This window comes from Polyodon spathula, chromosome 5 (assembly GCF_017654505.1).
Source record: "Polyodon spathula isolate WHYD16114869_AA chromosome 5, ASM1765450v1, whole genome shotgun sequence".
NCBI lineage: Eukaryota > Metazoa > Chordata > Actinopteri > Acipenseriformes > Polyodontidae > Polyodon > Polyodon spathula.
In genome coordinates, this window is record NC_054538.1 from 27,223,561 (window position 1) to 27,240,517 (window position 16,957).

General features: G+C 37.7%; 1 protein-coding gene across 6 annotated transcripts; it reads right to left on the minus strand.

Moving 5' to 3' along the window:
- Positions 1-4,716: 4,716 nt before the first annotated feature.
- LOC121315780 (serine/arginine-rich splicing factor 7) lies at positions 4,717-15,699 on the minus strand. 6 transcript variants are annotated; one of them, XM_041250175.1, is made up of 9 exons: positions 15,587-15,664; positions 13,438-13,618; positions 11,003-11,179; positions 10,085-10,159; positions 8,455-8,505; positions 7,998-8,051; positions 5,907-5,951; positions 5,071-5,106; positions 4,717-4,921 (listed from the first exon to the last, which is right to left on the minus strand). In XM_041250175.1, the coding sequence occupies exons 1-9, from the start codon at positions 15,612-15,614 to the stop codon at positions 4,867-4,869; spliced, it is 702 nt and encodes a 233-aa protein (XP_041106109.1). In that variant the 5' UTR covers positions 15,615-15,664; the 3' UTR covers positions 4,717-4,866. The 6 variants fall into 6 exon arrangements, 4 of the variants coding, with proteins under 4 accessions (XP_041106109.1, XP_041106108.1, XP_041106112.1 ...); XM_041250174.1 differs by having other exon boundaries at positions 8,455-8,529; XR_005950317.1 differs by lacking the exon at positions 5,071-5,106 and adding an exon at positions 6,147-6,262 and having other exon boundaries at positions 4,904-4,921; positions 8,455-8,529.
- Between the last annotated feature and the right edge of the window lie 1,258 nt (positions 15,700-16,957).

Genomic DNA, 16,957 nt, shown 5'->3' on the forward strand with positions numbered 1-16,957 from the left:
TAGTGCAGGAGTGCTCACCGTTTTGCACAGTCATAATGTCAGTGCTAACGATCTGTACTCAACAGGGGTAGTTCAGTGGCTTGCAGTGACATTTCCTGTTGATTTTTTTTATTTTTATGGTGCTTATGATTAAACAGGAATTGTTGTGTAATGAAATGTTCAAAACATTCACTTCAAGCCAGTAACTATATAATTATTGGGGTCGCTTAGAGAAAACATTTAAATAAGGTCATATAGATTTAGATATAGAAACTAGCAACTTCACCTGTTCGACGTTTTGCTGTTCATAATTGGGCCAGCAGGATAATGTACTGCAGTGTGTGGGCAAGCCTCCCACATGCAGTTTTTATAAAATGACCAAACAAACGTTGACCTCGTGAGGGCCCCAATTCTGCTGGGGGCCCTATGCTGTAGCGTAATTTGCGTATAAATTAATCCGGCCCTGGACCCTTGGTCTGCATTAACCATATTCTGAAAGGTCTCTGACCCGGAGTCAAAGATTCAACCACAGCAGGTGTTCAGAGATGTCAGAGACGGGAGAATTGGCACCAATCAGGAGCTTACCTTGCAGCATGAGCAGGACCCAGTTGTAACATTGTTGTCACAAATCAGGGGTAAATTGTTACAACAATGTTGCAAGGGACTGAGAGCGGGAAACCAGGGGCCAAGCGGGGCACCGTGGAGTGCCCTGGACGGAAGGGGGGCACCGGGACTGGGGGGTGGGGGGGGGGGAAAGGGGGGGGGGGGGGGGGGGGGGGGGGGGGGGGGGGGGGGGGGGGGGGGGATGAATAAGTGGCAGAGTGCGAGCAATGGCAAGCTGTTGCGGAGACTAAGAGAGCTGCTGAGACAAGACAAAGAATTGGAGAGAACAGCTAAAGGGAGCCAGACAGAAGCGGGACTAAAGAAGGAAGAAAGAAACCAGCCAGAGACTGTACTTAGTTGGGTGTAGCACATGGCCAATACAGTGTGTTGGACTGAGTACTTTCTTTTACTTTATTATTTTTCAGTTTGAGTAGCACTATGTGCTGCAGCTGTACCACTGACTGCATCTGAGCACCTGAAATACCTATGAGAGTCTGGCTTCAATTCCTGCAAATGCTACAATACTTATGTGTAATTTGTATTTCTGGAGCAGCTCAGCAAGCTGTAACCAGGGATGCTGGAACTAGGGGTGCTGGGGGCACAGCTTTGCATGACTTCCATCATATACAGGAGTTACAGTTTTCAAATGCTTTCAGCACTCACACTTTAAAAATTGTTGGTTGTTGACACCAACAAGCTAAAGCCACAATCAGAATTTTTGAAAAACAAAGCAAAAAGTTTTTCTTATTTGTTAATCTATAGTATATCTCAACAAACCTGGAACCCTTTTATTTCTTATTCTTTCAACCAGCCCCATTTATCAGATGCCTTGCTGCAACTAGGAGAAGAACATAACCACACTGCATGGTTCATATTTTATGTATTTTATGTAGATCCATGGGGGAGCCAAGCAACAAACCAAGAATCATGTTAGTTTATTCCCTATAAGCAAATAAAGGCAGAAAATAAACATAATGACATTTTTTGTATAGACTTGTATTTATGTACTCTTCCATCCGTAGCTGTTGGCTACCCTAAATGTTTAAAATGTATTACAATACAGTATTACCGGTTGCCAGCTATGCTGGCCCTCCCTTTGTGTTTTTTTAGTAAGCATCTGAGAATATATTTAAACCAGTTTTAATAGGGCCTTGTATTTATTATACTAATAAAAATTCACATTACTAAGCTACTAAAGCTGGTATTTTTATTGTTAGCTTACAAGGTTTGAAATTTTGATTCCACTGGACATATTATTCGGCAGGTGTTCATAAAGTATGTGAATCTTTACATCTAAGCTTAACTTAAAAAAAAAACCACACACACCTACTGATACTCTTAAACAGAGCACACAAGCAACAATGTGCAGTGTATTTTTTGACATGCAAGCTTTTTCCTTTACGCATTTATGTATAGAAATAGAAATACTCGCGTGTACAAAATTACACACGATAAATTCTAGACCTCAACTAAAAAAAAGCAGTGCTTCAAAAAGCATATGGTTAAACCTTTGAAATATTGCTCACAGACAGAATTAAAATGTCTCATATTTGTCTGCATAGTGTGTGTGTGTGTGTGTTTATTTAGAATATCCGCATTCTCCTGATCTTTAGTCACTTAGTCTCACATCCAGACGCACTTTTAATAGGATTTACACTTAACTTATCAAAGTGGATGTTATGCACATAGAAGCATTATTACTGTAAACTTTCAGAACATGTATCCTGATATCATGTGTTCTACTTATGCATGCTTATATGACTACTGCTAGAAAAAAACAACTTTACAAAGCCTTATATCTCAGAAACCATTTCAGCCATCATTCATGTTTTCTGTTTAATAAACGCTGCCTCTTAAATGTGTTGTAGATCTTAACACTAAACTCTGACCTCATTTATTTTTCTGCTCTATTGAGACATTTTTTAAAAATATATATTTTCAAATAATACAATGATTAAAAAAGAAAGTTGACTTATTTTTTATTATGATCACTGTTTGACATTTAAGAGATCTGTCAGGTTAATAACAACATTAATTTATCCCCATTTTCACACCAATGGGTTTAACCCTCATTTAAAAAAAAAAAAAAAGTTTGGGAGAGTACCATAAGATCATAACCACTACTTCTATTTCTCAGCTAGTGGATTTTTCACTGAAACTATTAGATTCAGTACTGAATTTCTCAACGCAAGAGCCCCACCTACTGGACTAACATTATTCTTCCTCAACTCCATTCTGTCTGCACTGCAACACCTAACCAAGCCACAAGCTACTCTTGATTCTCCTTGTTACAAGCTTTACTGTTCATCATCACACCTGTTTTACGTCTGCCTCTCTGCTACTGTTATATTGTTTTCTCAGTTTGGTGACTTCCTGTGCTCTCAAATTCTTATTAATATGCTGTGTGCTTTTGAAAATGCCGCCAAAACACTGAATATTGTAGTATGCTTGTATTTGACGAACGAGAACGATTAATTAAATAGAAAATAATCCAAGCAGTCTTACACCTAATGTACAGTGGGACGTAGGAAAGCCAGACTGATATATCAAATCCCTGTTATAAAAAATATAATCGGTGAAAAAAAGTAAAATAACTAGTATATTTAAAACTAATTATAAGCATTGTAAGCAATGATAAGTTGCCAATAAATTTAACACCTCAACTACATAAAAAAATGCAATGCTGCAAAAAAAAAAAGTTGGTTACCTTGCTTGTACAGACAAGAACATGTTGAATTAGCCCGCATAGTGTGGGTATTTATCTAAAATGTCTGCATTCTCATGATGTGCAGTAGCTTAGTCTAATCCACTCACACTAATATAATGGTTTCTTTTTAACCTGTCAAGATGGATGTTACGCATACTGAAGCACTATTACTGTGCACTTTCAGAAAATGCATTCAGATAACATAACATGCACTCTACAGTATATATGCTATAGCATGACAATTTATTGCACTTGTAATTTGTGCTTTAAGTAGGTAGGTAGGTATACAGTAATATGCTGTCATTTTATTTTGGTATATGATTAATATTCATTATCTTCAGTTAGTAAAGCTATTACATATATATATATATATATATATAAGCATTACTTTCTGTATATATTTACAAGTTGCGTTTTCATAAAAGGCAACACTGACAAGAGCTTTTATTTTTTAGTTTACATTTTTGCACCCCACTCAGTTCTACAGCTACATTCCGTAGATATGAAAATATATACAAGTTAATTGTGTATTTACTGTTGAAACATACATGCCACAAGACAGCTTACTACTAGACACTTGTCAGCATTCGAAGAATCAACTAAGATGCTTTATACAGGGATGCTCAGTCATGTGGGCTAGAGGGCAGGCATTGTTTTTTTTTTTTTTTTGTCTGCCCCTTTTGTGTGCGTGTGTACATGGCTTCACTGCCATATAATAATCTACCTAGCTTGTAAGCAGGACTGTTCTGTGCATTTATATTGAGCACCTTTTGTTAAATTCTAAAATATGTGAAGCTGAATAATGCTGTTCAAAGTGTGAATGAAAATAAAACACAAAAAACCTTAAAGAAGCCCTTACCATTAAGATTATTTATAAATGGAATTCTTGGTAAAATGGTTTAAGATGAGGAGCTACATGCATACCTGGAACAAGACAACGACTTGTTTGCCTATCTAGATATTGCAAGACACATGCACCTCTTTGTGGTAAACTAACTTGATTTTAAATTCGCAAATAAATCCAAAAATTATTTATTAATTTGCTTGTTGTTAACTGTCACTGATGGCGTAGTCACAGGATGAAATCACCCCCACCCCACTTTTTTTTTTTTTTTGTCTTGTTAAAACCAAATCTTGCAATACAATTCAGGCTTGCAGTTGGAATATTTACATGTCTGAACAGTAGGAGCACAAGTGCGCTGATGGACTAATCCAAGTTGAATCATATCTAGAAATGTAATGTACATATATCACAAAGACCAGTTTTTTTTAAAGTGAAGATTTAATTTAATGCAGATACAAAACAGCCCATTGCATTTTAGTTCTTATGCACCGCATGACCACTTGTATAAATGACACATTTTTTTCTACCTGCTAACAAAATACTCAGCCATTTTCCAAATCTGTTTGCTTTTTATTTTTTTGACAAAAAAAAAAAAAAAAAAAAAAAAGGAACCAGGATTACACCTCAACATATTACTCAAAACACAAAATCCTCATCAGAATCAACAGATTCCCTAATAATAATGTAAACAAATAATGTGTTCCTTCCAAAAAGATTTGGTTTTATAAAAAGTTTAGTCATCTCTTTCAGGGGTTTCACTCCTGCGGGGACTTCCTGATGGTGAGCGCCTACAAGACAGAAAGAAAGTTTAAATTACAGTACCATTGTCTCACACGTTTTTGTTTGGTTCTTTTTTGGTGGGGTGGGGGACAAACATTAAGGCCATTCCTGCCTTTCCTTCACTTAAAACTTCCCCCAACAAAGGAAGAATCCTTACCTTCGCTTTGGAGGTGATGTTCTAGATTTTGACTGGCTGGGAAAGAAATTTAAACTTTTAGGACACACTTTAAAATAAGTGCCTGTTTATTAAAGACCAATGTTAATGTTTAGAAATTAACAAAATACCTATTTCCTGGGGACATAAAGTCACATAGAAAGTGTGGAATTTACATAAAATTAAATGGATTTCATATAAATCGCTATTTGAAACAGTGTAATTAATTCACTGGCACTTATAAAGTCCTTATTATATATGAAGCGCTCTTCACTGAAGTCATTAACATTTTTTTTTTTTTATTAATTCCCAATTTTTCTCCCAATTTTGGAATGTCCAATTACTATTCAACCTGGCTGCAGCCCCAGCACTAACTTGGGAGAGACGAAGACGAGCACAGGGAAATTGACAGCTGTCAGCTATCTGCTTTTTTTCACTCTGCAAACCCAGCTGGCAGCTATCTCAGAACTTACAGCATCAGAGGACCACGCAGAATTGCATACAGGCAGCCACAGGGGTTGCTGGTGTGCAGCGAGCCAAGGACTCCCCAACAAACCTAACCCCTCCCTTCCCATGCAGTGCTTGGCCAATTGTGCGACACCCCCTGGGAACTCCCGTCTACAGTCGGCGGTGGCATAGCTTGGCTCTCCAAGCTACAGGGCACACCCTGCTCTCCAGAATTAAGAGAACATGTATAGTATAATAATGTATATGTCCAAAGCCATTTAGCAATATTAATTAGTACATAAGCTGGTACAAATTATTTTAACAATTGGGCACTCAAAGACATCTACTTGGATAATGCTGTTAAGGGTTGCAGATGTTAACACAGTACTCACCTCCTGGCTTGAGAGCCAGATTTTGATCTTGCCACAGTGCCAGATCTGAAAATGTTTAGATGTAAGAGTTTACATTATTTAAATTAGTGCTGGGACAAATATCCGAACAAACATTTTTTTATATTCTTGTATTCAAAGGTAAGAAAATTAATAAAAAAAATGTCTCTGTCCATCAAATTATTTTATCGGTGTCAGATTTTATATATATTGTCTAATAGGCTGGCGGCAGGATTTGCTCACTTTGCTTCTCAGCTACTTGCTATTGTCACTGCTGCGAGGGGGGGGGGGGGGGTGTCCTGCCAGCACCCCGTTGGCAGACGTGGCGAGTGGGGGGGCGTTCTCCTGGGGCACCCCAACTGTCAGAAAAAAACAGCCCCATATATATTTTATATATATTAAAAAATAGGGGTACGGTTCTGTCTGTAATATGTTACAGGTCACTCAGTAATCTGTCGCGTACCCGACTGAAGTGGGACCAGAGTAAGGGCGGATATGTAAAAAGGCAGATAAATAAATCCTATTTTAAACCATTATGCACAGCTGTAACAAATTACTATTTCACACAACAATTGTTTTGAGATTCACCTCTCATTGGAAAGCGCCCCATAATCCCTCGTTTAGAAAGATACAGGGTATTAATGCCTGCAGCAGAGTAGCTGTCTGCTGTGTAGGTGCATACATTCACTGCTAGTGACAGGCAGGAGATCAAGACGGAAGTTGAAGTCAATACACCCTGCAGACGAACAGGATTTATTTCCATATGAATACACTTTACAGCTCGCGTGACACTACACATATTTGTTGCGCATGGAGCACATCCAACACAGTGTACAAAAGCTTTGGTAGAATCTACAGTCTCTGAACTAATCTTCTCTGTTCAAAAATAAACTAGCATTGCTGAAGACATTGATCATGGTGGATATGTGATGGGTGGATACACAACAGATTACTGTACTAGCAAAATAAATGACTCCTAGTAATCAACATTTTAATTCTTTCATTATGCAATCCTAGTTTTAGTTAAGTGGAATGCAAAAAAAATAAATATTGTTTTTTTTTCATTGTTCAACACCCCCTTTCACATTTACTTTACTTGATGTGTTGAAGTTAAAAACTAATGTTATTACTTTATGAAAATGTGTCTATGGACACTTTTATTGCAAAGACACAATGTCAGGGATTACTGAGAAAACATGCACTGTCTACTTTGTTTTTACTTGAATTACTTAAAACACACACAAGATTTAACTACTGTATTGCTTTCTTTGTTTTGTAGTTAATTCACAAGGGTAAAGTACCGCCTTTCTTACTTCTGGGATATTTTTCAACTTTAATACAGTGTTGCATATAATGGCTTTGATAATGATTTGAAAAGAACGAATATCCGAATATGAAAATTCCATGTTCTTCCCAGCACAAATTTAAATACACTTAGTTCACACAAATGAATCTTTGGAGCCATGACCACTACATCTCATTTTTTAAATTTTGAAATATATATTTTTTAAATTTAGTAAAACGTCAATTATTTTGTATTATTTTCTCCCATTTTGGCATATACAATTATTTTTTTTTAGGCTCAGCTCACAGCTACCATCCCCGCGCTGACTCGGGAGCGGCAAAGACAAGCACACGCTGTCCTCCATAGCGGGTGCCGTCAGCCAACCGCAGCTTGCAGGCAAGCCCGCAGGCGCCCAGCCAGACTACAGGGATCACTGGTGCGCGGTGAGCCGAGGACACCCTGGCCGACCTAAGCCCTCACCCCTAGCGGCGCTCGGCCAATTGTGTGCCACCCCCTGGGAGCTCCCATCTACATACAGCAATAAAATAGCCTGGACTAGAACTGGCGACCTCCAGGCTATAGGGCACATCCTGCATTCTACTTAGAACAATTTTGAAATATTTTTAACATTGAAATGTCTGAATCAGAAGAAAACCAAGACTGAATTCACAAAATTCCATGTGCTTTCTATGGTTCTGAAAATGCAGACTTCTTTGCGGTCTCAATTGCTGTTTGTTACAATATAAAATATATATTAATCAAAAACAAGTGTCTATGCAATGAAAAGGCTAGTGCTGAATTCTTCTCACCTGCTCCTTGGGCGTGAAACCGATCTGGACCGGGATCTAGATCTTGATCTAGACCTGAAAACACAGATTGTAATTTTGTATTGCCATACACTGTAATAAGGAGTACAGATCAATTGTTATCTATCCGGTTTAAAAGTATGGTTATAGCGTGCCAACATCGCAGGTGCGATGCACTTTGTTTAAGAATAAAAAAAAACATTGACTCATTTTGAATTATGTACTTAACATTCAATGATAATTTGATGCAACTGCATTCTTTCTCTTTTCATTAAGAAGAAACACTTTCTTTTCAAAAAAAGAGTTACTAAAGTCATCTCAACTGTCTCTCGTTTAACTGGGACAGCCGCTTATTGGGATATTTCCTTTGAGACGTCCCAATAGTGGCGCCGACTGTAATCTGTTTCATAAAAGCATTTAAAAAAAAAAAAAAAACGAATACAATATTAAAAATCTTCACCTGGATCTTTTAGATGCTGATCTAGATCTCCTTGGAGAAAATGACCTCGATCTGCGTGGGGAAAAAGATCTAGATCTGAAACAAGAGACACATTGTGCTTCTTAAGCAGACTGTTTCATAGATCAACAGCTATCAGCTAGATTCTTAGGATGTGTTCACACTAGGTCCGTTCAGAGGGTTTGGGCTGCACTCTGTACGGTTCGGTACATTTGATGTGAAGTATGAACAACAAAATCCACTTCGGAAACGAACCGTACCGAGTCCACCTAAAGAGGTTTGACAAACACTCCGAGTCTGGTTCATTTGCTAAACCTCAGATGTGAACAACAGCTGGACTCTGTCCTTTTGCACATGGAAAACGAACTATACAAGGTAACCAGACCTCAGAAGTAAACAAACAATGCCTCGGGAAACTGCATTAAGGTTGCCAGACATCCTGGGAAAACTGAGATTGTCAGTTTTCAGCCTTCATTTTTGTCCCGGTTGGAATCAGTAAAATTGTCCTGGTTTTGCTATTGTACTTAAGTACAAAACTGTACCAGTGTACTCAGCAAGTTAATAGGAGAGTAATGTATTATGTTGTGTGTTACTGCCATTCAAAACTAAAACAAACAATCTTATGGATTATTTGTTTAATCATTCTGATTATGTGTATACCATATGTTTAAAATGGCAATAGCTGATCTATTTTTGTACCTTTAACTTGTTTTGACTAGATGGCAATATAAAAGAAAATAATGAGTTATCTGCAATAAATTCACCCAATGTTTAATTTTTAAACTATTATTGTGCTATTTTAAATATTGTTATTTTTGGTTTCAGAGTTGCTACAGCATCAATAAATTAAAGAAAAAACAAAGCTCTCCGTTTTTCACTGTGGAAATTGGTGATCCTAAACTACGTGGACTGTACAAGACACTGAAGCTCAGGAAGCAAATTTGGTCAGACACCAAAATAGAGGCCAAACTGGACAACACTCACAAAAACAGTACAATATTTTCTTGTAATGACGACATTAGGAGAACCATTCACGAATTGCTTAAACTCCATTCTCCTACTGTAGGCATTCAAGAAATGCATCTGCTAAATTAGCAAAGTGCTCGCCAGTGCTTTCTTCCACAGCAATATGTAATAATCTAAAACATGCTGTATTAAAAACAGGAACAATACATCAACAGCTGCCATCTTTCAATATGCCTTGCAGGATATTGTAAACATCCGGTTCACGCACCATATAAACAAGCTGAATGCACTTGCAAACTGTATTGTGAACACAAACCTAATGGGTCGGGGGGGGGACCGACACACACACCAGAAAAGGCCCAAAAAACAAAATAAAAAATAAATAACTTTAGCTTGCATGTAAACACACTTGGTCCCTTTGCTTGCTGATAAGTGTGAACAGCAAGCACACTGATACATTGTTTCAAACTAACAAACCAGACCGAGTCTGTTTCAAACAGAACCAGTGTGGATGCAGCCTTAGTTGCTCATAAACGTCAAGCATTTCTAAAATGTTACGCGATAAAGACGGAACAGCTTAACGAGCAATAAAAAAAAAAAGCTAAAATCTAAATTGAACAAACTGAATTCACAGCCAGCATCGCATAACTTAATACAAAATATTCACCTCCTGCCACGGCTTCTACTGCGTGAGCGAGTGTATCTCCTCCCTCTGGATCTTGAATGAGACCTCGATCTGGACCTACCACATTAAGAGTTAATTATGTTAAACAGGAGCCATTTCTTGGCAAACAATTTCTGCTTCTGACTGCCTCTGCAGGAATCAGAAATCAAACTTCTATACTAGTAACAGTGTCAGTTTGAAAGAAAATATATGGATATAGATTTATATATAAATGTTTGGGGCCTAATCCCTCTATGCATTTTGTACAATTAATCTACAGAAATTAGATGTGTTGCTTTAAAAAAATAAAACAAACCAAAAAACAACACATTTAAGATTTTCTATTTAATAAAAACACATTAATTGGTACTTAAAATAAAACCTTGCAAGTCGACCCTCTTTGGACCTCAAGGTCTAGCAGATCTAGAAGTATCTATCAGCCGATCTCTGCATCTAGAAGTTTCTTCAATCTAACGATGATCAAACTGACACCCATATGAGGAAAGGCGCGACTTGATTGATGCAAGATTTGTCTAGTCGCGAATGTGGTCAACCTGGAGGTTCCTCTTTATAAACGGGGCCCAATTGAAAGCCAAATTTACTGTTATGACGATCACCTCGTCTCAACCAAAATGTTCTGCTCTCTATAGAAGTTTAGGGCGAAGGTGCTCGAGGGTATCTGACATCATATGCTGATCGCCTCAAGGTCTAGAAGGATCTTAAATGACGAATTTGCTAGAAGCCTCGTGAAATCGTTAAGTCTGAATCATGGCGACTGACTCAAACGAAGAAACCTGAAAGGTTTTGACCAGGTGGATTATTAATATTGTGAAGAACATTTCAAAATATACAATAAGCAAACACTTTTAAACAAAAATAAAGAAAACATTTTTTAATAACACATAATATTGACACCCATACCTGCTCCTTCGTCGACGGCTATATCGATGGCAGTCGTAGGCATAATGGCCCTTGTCGCCACACTCATAGCACCTGTCATTGGGGTCGAATGGGCGACGGGCCGGGGGCCTGTCATAGCGAGAGCGCCTTGGCATCCCTGTAGACAATTCAACTCGAACCCGAGAGCCACAAATTACCCTGAAATCAAGAACTTCAGTTATTAGCACTGCACTTCCACAATAAATGGAAAATATATCCACAGAAAAATATATATTAGTATATAAAAAAAAAAAAACACAGTCAAGGTCTGACCTGCATCTATAGAGAGGTCAATCCAGACGAGGCAATGGCATTTATATAAGAGAAATCCTACGAACACAATTGGACTGCTCAAGGGTTTGCACACGTTAACCTTTTAAAACTCGACCATAGCATTATTCAAAATGATTATGGAGTCAGGTCATCATTAAATTTCTTGGGCAAAAATAATGGAGACTTGATTTCATACAAGCCCCATATGATACACATTAAATCATACGCTTTGAAACAAAATCGATTTCAAAATTCCTCAATCACGTAAAAAAAAAAAAAATAATTCACACACACACAAAACTACTAAAGACAACTACATTTTTATTCTATGTGAACATGAAATAAATGTAATCAAGCTTTTTAATACCATACAAAAATATTGTGCCCCTTTAGTCCTGTTCTCAGGTATTAGTTTCCTGGTCTGCTTGTCAGGTGCTGGAGATCAGTGCATGTATTAAACAATAGTTTAATAGTCATAGGCACTGCATATTTTAAACACTTTTTTCCTTTTTCAAAAAACACATGCAATTTTTAAAGCCATGTCAAAGAGGACATAAACGTGTACATAACCATAAAATAAGCAAGTACAATATTTATTACTACTAACATGTGAAAACAGTGCCTGCCACAAAACACGTGACATGTGCTTTTTCACTGCCATACAAATTTGTTTGACTTCCTTCCTTGAAGGCGGTGATTGCATGCTCTGGGCAGTCTGCACCTGACTGGCTGCTGCAGTAGCCTGTCACTCTTGATCAGAACAGATGGGTCTCCAGTGTGCTGACAATCCTCTTACTGACAGAAATAAGGAACAAACAGTAATATTGTGAATGCTGACGCAATATAGCAAAAAAAATAAAAAATAAACATTGAGGGTCATGACTAACCATTTTGATTAATACATTTAAAAAAAAAAAAAAAAAAAAAAAAAAAAAAAAAAAAAACTCCTCTCAAACAGAATTGGCCTTTACCAGTTCTAAAATCTTGATATACAAACCCCAGTAACAAGCCTGTCTATCGGATAAAACAGAAGTGGGTCTAAAGAAAAGGAAATGGGGTAAGGCAGCTGGTTTGCAGTACTTCATTATAAAATGTATTTTAGCTGTTGAGCAGGGCAGGTTTCAGGTGCGACAGGGTTTTTATTTTCTTAAATAACGTAGATAAACTGGAAGCATTGATAATTGTTTGCATGATTAGAGTCGGATTACAAATTCTTAAAACTCTAAGAACCCAATAAACAACTTAAAACACAGATACATGTTTGCATTCAAATTAAATAAAACAGTTTGATGTTCTTTACAGTACGGTAACAATGTTCAGTTATTTGTTTACTACAAACACTTCCACTGTCCAGACATTACAGTTTAGCAACTACCAACGAGCGCTTCCATTAGGATATTCTGAATGGAAATTAATAAGGTTACTGGTGGTGGTGGGGGGGGGTGGGGGTCAGTATTTAAATGAATACCATCATTTCAAACATGCTTTACATTTAGCATTAGGCAGGTAATTGTATTTATAACATACTACTACTTTTTCATGGCTAGAGAACTATTCTTTTACATTTTAAACAAAATGAGTTGCCATAAAATAAAACTAACTTTAAGACATACCTTTCAGCAAAACACCTCACTGTTTTTCCATGAACTGTGTTAAGACACCAATGCCAAGTACATAACTACCAATTAAAAAGACGAATACTTTTATTAACCACACAGGTATTGCACTTTTTTTTATATATATATATATATATATATATATATATATATATATATATTATATATATATATGGAACCCCTAACCCCTCAGGAGTGGTTATACAAAGCCTATTATACATAAATCTGATGTTTGTTACTGGGCATGAGAAAACATTTTAGTAAATGTTTCTTCTGTGTTTCAAAAGAGCAAATTACATCTCAGTGACTGATTTGCAAACATACTTAAAACTAAAACAAACCCTCTAAATATTTTCAACATTTCCAAATTGAGCAGAAAAGTACCTGCATTCCTTGCAGAAAACTGTGTACTGAAAAACAAAGAGGATTTACTTTTTTTAGACTGTCTTCATTAAAGCACATTCTCTGCTACTGGAATAAAAGGTTTGGACTCCTGCATTATCTGGGTCTTTCATACTATCTACTTACTTGCCATCCAGTCCACGGACAGCATCTTCTGCATCTCTGGGATCTTCAAACTCCACAAAGGCAAACCCTGGAGGATTCCTAGCAATCCATACAGTTCTCAATGGTCCATAATAACTGAATGCTCGCTCTAGTTCTCCTTTCCCCGCACCTGTTCCAAGGTTACCAACATAAACCTTGGTTTCTGGAAGGAAAAATAAAAAGGTGGCACTGCAACTCCAGATCGTGGTTCTATTGACAAATCCACCCTTGCAGATTCTGTCTCCAAAAAAAAAAAAAAAAGCCTTTCCAAATACCCTAACTGCAAAGAGAACGGTTCTTCTCAATAATTCTGAGGATCTTGGGGGCACTTTGAGGTCAGCAGCTTCATTAGCATACGACTATCCTTTGGTAGTTCCATCATATGTTGGTTATTTAAATAAATGTATGCATTTGGGATTTCTACAGAAAATCTTAGCCAAATTGTCCACATGCATGAAGTAATGCTGTAAGAAAATATGCTTCCGACATACTTTAAAATCCAGCCTAATTGATTTTTCACTATTTCAGCAAAGAAAGAGCTTCACATTCTGCTCTAAGAAGCAGCAATTAGTAACAATAAACATTTGACAGGCATGTTATTATGGGATCCTCCATCTACCTCACCCCCAAAGGAAGTTAAGTACAAATTTGAAGTTATGATCACACTTCTACAGGACAATGCTCATAATCAGCCAATACGTCTAAAGTATGACAAATAAACAGCATTATGGACGTTTAGTGGTGTGTATTTAACCCACCGTTTCCATGTTCAAGATCTTAATTAGTTTATTAAAGTCAAATAATAACCAATTTAGAATCTTCTAGTGAAAAAGTCCAACATCTTGGAACTGCAAAGCAAGACTTATAAAAATGTACAGGCTAAAATACACAAGTTTGCAACCAGACAACTGCAAGAGTAATTTGCTCTTTGAATTACAGTGAAACTTACAGTAAATCAATGAAACAGACCTCCATCCTCCTGTCAGCTGTAATGAATGAAGCCAGATGGAGGAGTAAACAATCAAGTCTCTAAATGTGTACTAGTTATGAAAAAAAAAAAAGATATACAAGTCTGCTATGATACTACATAACAGTTTATTGGTATGATTAAACAAATATTGCATCACGTTCGAAATATTGTGCGTAATGTAAAGATATTTGGAATTGTAGACAGTTCTTGGGATAATTTTTTATTGTATGCATCTTAAGAACTGCAACTTACTCGTTCATCTTCAGTTAAAAATCGATCAATTGTAATTCAGTATTATGACGAGAATCTTTACTTAGCTTCAGTTCAAGGGATGAAATGGTATTGTACATAAATTAGATCAATGTCAAAATAGTATAATAAAGCAATCAACACAAATGAATTACTATGAAAATGTGGAGTCGATATAGTCAACAACAAATACATTACCCACATTAGAACAATGAATGATCTATTTGAATCATCTACTGAAATAAGACGTTGCAGTGCACCTCGATTTTGAGATGACAGTATTCATTCTGTCTAAACAATCAATTCTCAAGCAAACAACTTCGCGCGACGGAACTGGCCGTTGAGCTTTGTTTACGCCATTTCAATATGAAAAATGAAAAAAAAAAACACAGACAAAAGAAAGAAAAACTAAAATGACTGCTATTTTATAAAAACGTCACGAGTAGTCGGGAATCTGCTTTTTTTTTTTTTTTTTTTTTAACGACAGCAGCAAGGACAAACAGACAGAAAACCGAAACCAGAATATTCTTCGGAAATTAAATAAATGAAACCAGCAGCACTTCAGTTATTAGCGAATTTGAATGTACTCGAACATGAAACACGTGTAATGATTTTAATTAAACAACAACACAACAACCAACCCAACCCCCCCCCCCCCCCCCCCCGTCAGTCCTCTTGCTTTTTTCTGTGCAGACACTGATCCTTCTGCTGTGCGCAAACACAGATAATCAGACGTCCGCCATTACAGAACGTTTACCCGCCATGCAGCCACCTCAGGAAAGGAAATTCGAAATGTAGTGAAATACTGGTACTTTGCTCTGCAGTTCGGATTGATCAGGCTTCTAGCGATTACGTTATCTTGTATACCTAATTTCCTTAAATCAAAAGTCAAACATTGCGCTAATTCCTTACCTCCACCGTACCGTCCGTATCTTGACATGATACTCCTGCTTTCCCCGCAATGATCGGTCCTCAGACAGTAAGGGAAGCAATGCAAACCCACAACGCATGCGTCCCAAACCGTTTTGAATGGCTGGCGATTTAAGGCACGGTGCACCATGGTAACTGAACAATGCGTGCGGGGGTGGGGCGAGTAGACTCACAAGAGCACGTATTACAAACGGTTTGTTTTTGGCATTGCAACAGAGCACATGTACTTCAAACACTATTGTGTGACGTTTGATTCAATCTATTCAAACACTTTATTCAGTGACAATCTTGTTCAACTAAAAAAAAAAAACTTTATATTTTCACTTTTTTCAAAACATGTTAATTATATTTGTTGATACATTTTTAGGAGATTATGGTGTCTGTTATTTGCTTTTATGATTTTTAACACTGATACCTTTTTTTAATTCATTAACAAGTGAAAGCAAAATTTGCACACAAAAACAGACAACGTATTACTCAAACATGAAACAATTACATATGAAAAAAAAGCCCTCATACTTTTTTTAAATTTTCTTAATAGATTTCATATAAAATATGACTTGTTGCATATAATATTGGGCTGCAATTATATTGATATTATGAATTTAGTATTTAGCCACTTAAATGATAATATTATAGTGCACCAGCTATTTGGAGTGTAGAAGGAATAGTTGAGACAATCGAGGTGAGATGATTCAATAGACATAACTCTGACAGCTGTACAAGAAGACTCACTGCAAGCTTTGCATACACTCTGCCCTGAGGAGATCCCAGGCTTCCCTAAGTAGGCCTTAGACCGCCAACAACATTACAACAATGTATCACATTCCCTTGTTTCTGTCCAGGTGCACCACTCCGTCCCCTGAATCCCATGGCCGTACAGCAGGGGGTCACCGCCGGTACAAAGTTGCACCCATGTCTGTCCATTGAGGCAGTCTCTCACAATCTCTTGCAGCCCCTGCAGGCTCCAGCCCCTGCAGGCTCCAGCTCCTGTGCGCGCCACCAGGGAGTGATCACAGACAGACCACCTAGTGCCGCCTCTCTGCACCGTGCACACAGGAGCTCAGTACCCTGCAGGGCTGGTGTTGCTGCTAGCGAGCTCAATCCATAACAATGACGCCATTACACAGACCGCCCCCCCCCCCTCCCCCCGCCCCATCTTTTCATCTCAGAGAAGTGTTATAAGCCATTGGCAACTTAGTGGCTTGTCTGCCCAGTTTTGGTCATGGTGCCACCCTTGGGTTGGCAAGCTGGCTGGCCACCGACCGGGAACGTCTGGTGGTGGAGCTCACAGGTCCCTGTGGTGTCGCCTGCTTTGCCCACCACAGGTGCCAGGCCCATCTGCAGGCAACT

Excerpts from the sequence above, each read along its gene's own strand:
- LOC121315780 (XM_041250174.1), bottom strand. The coding sequence starts at position 15,614 with ATGTCAAGATACGGACGGTACGGTGGAG. Across the intron at positions 11,180-13,437 it reads GTCCGTGGACTGGATGGCAA|GGTAATTTGTGGCTCTCGGG; the intron begins GTAAGTAGATAG and ends TCTTGATTTCAG. Across the intron at positions 5,107-5,906 it reads TCTGGCTCTCAAGCCAGGAG|CCAGTCAAAATCTAGAACAT; the intron begins GTGAGTACTGTG and ends TTTCTTTCCCAG.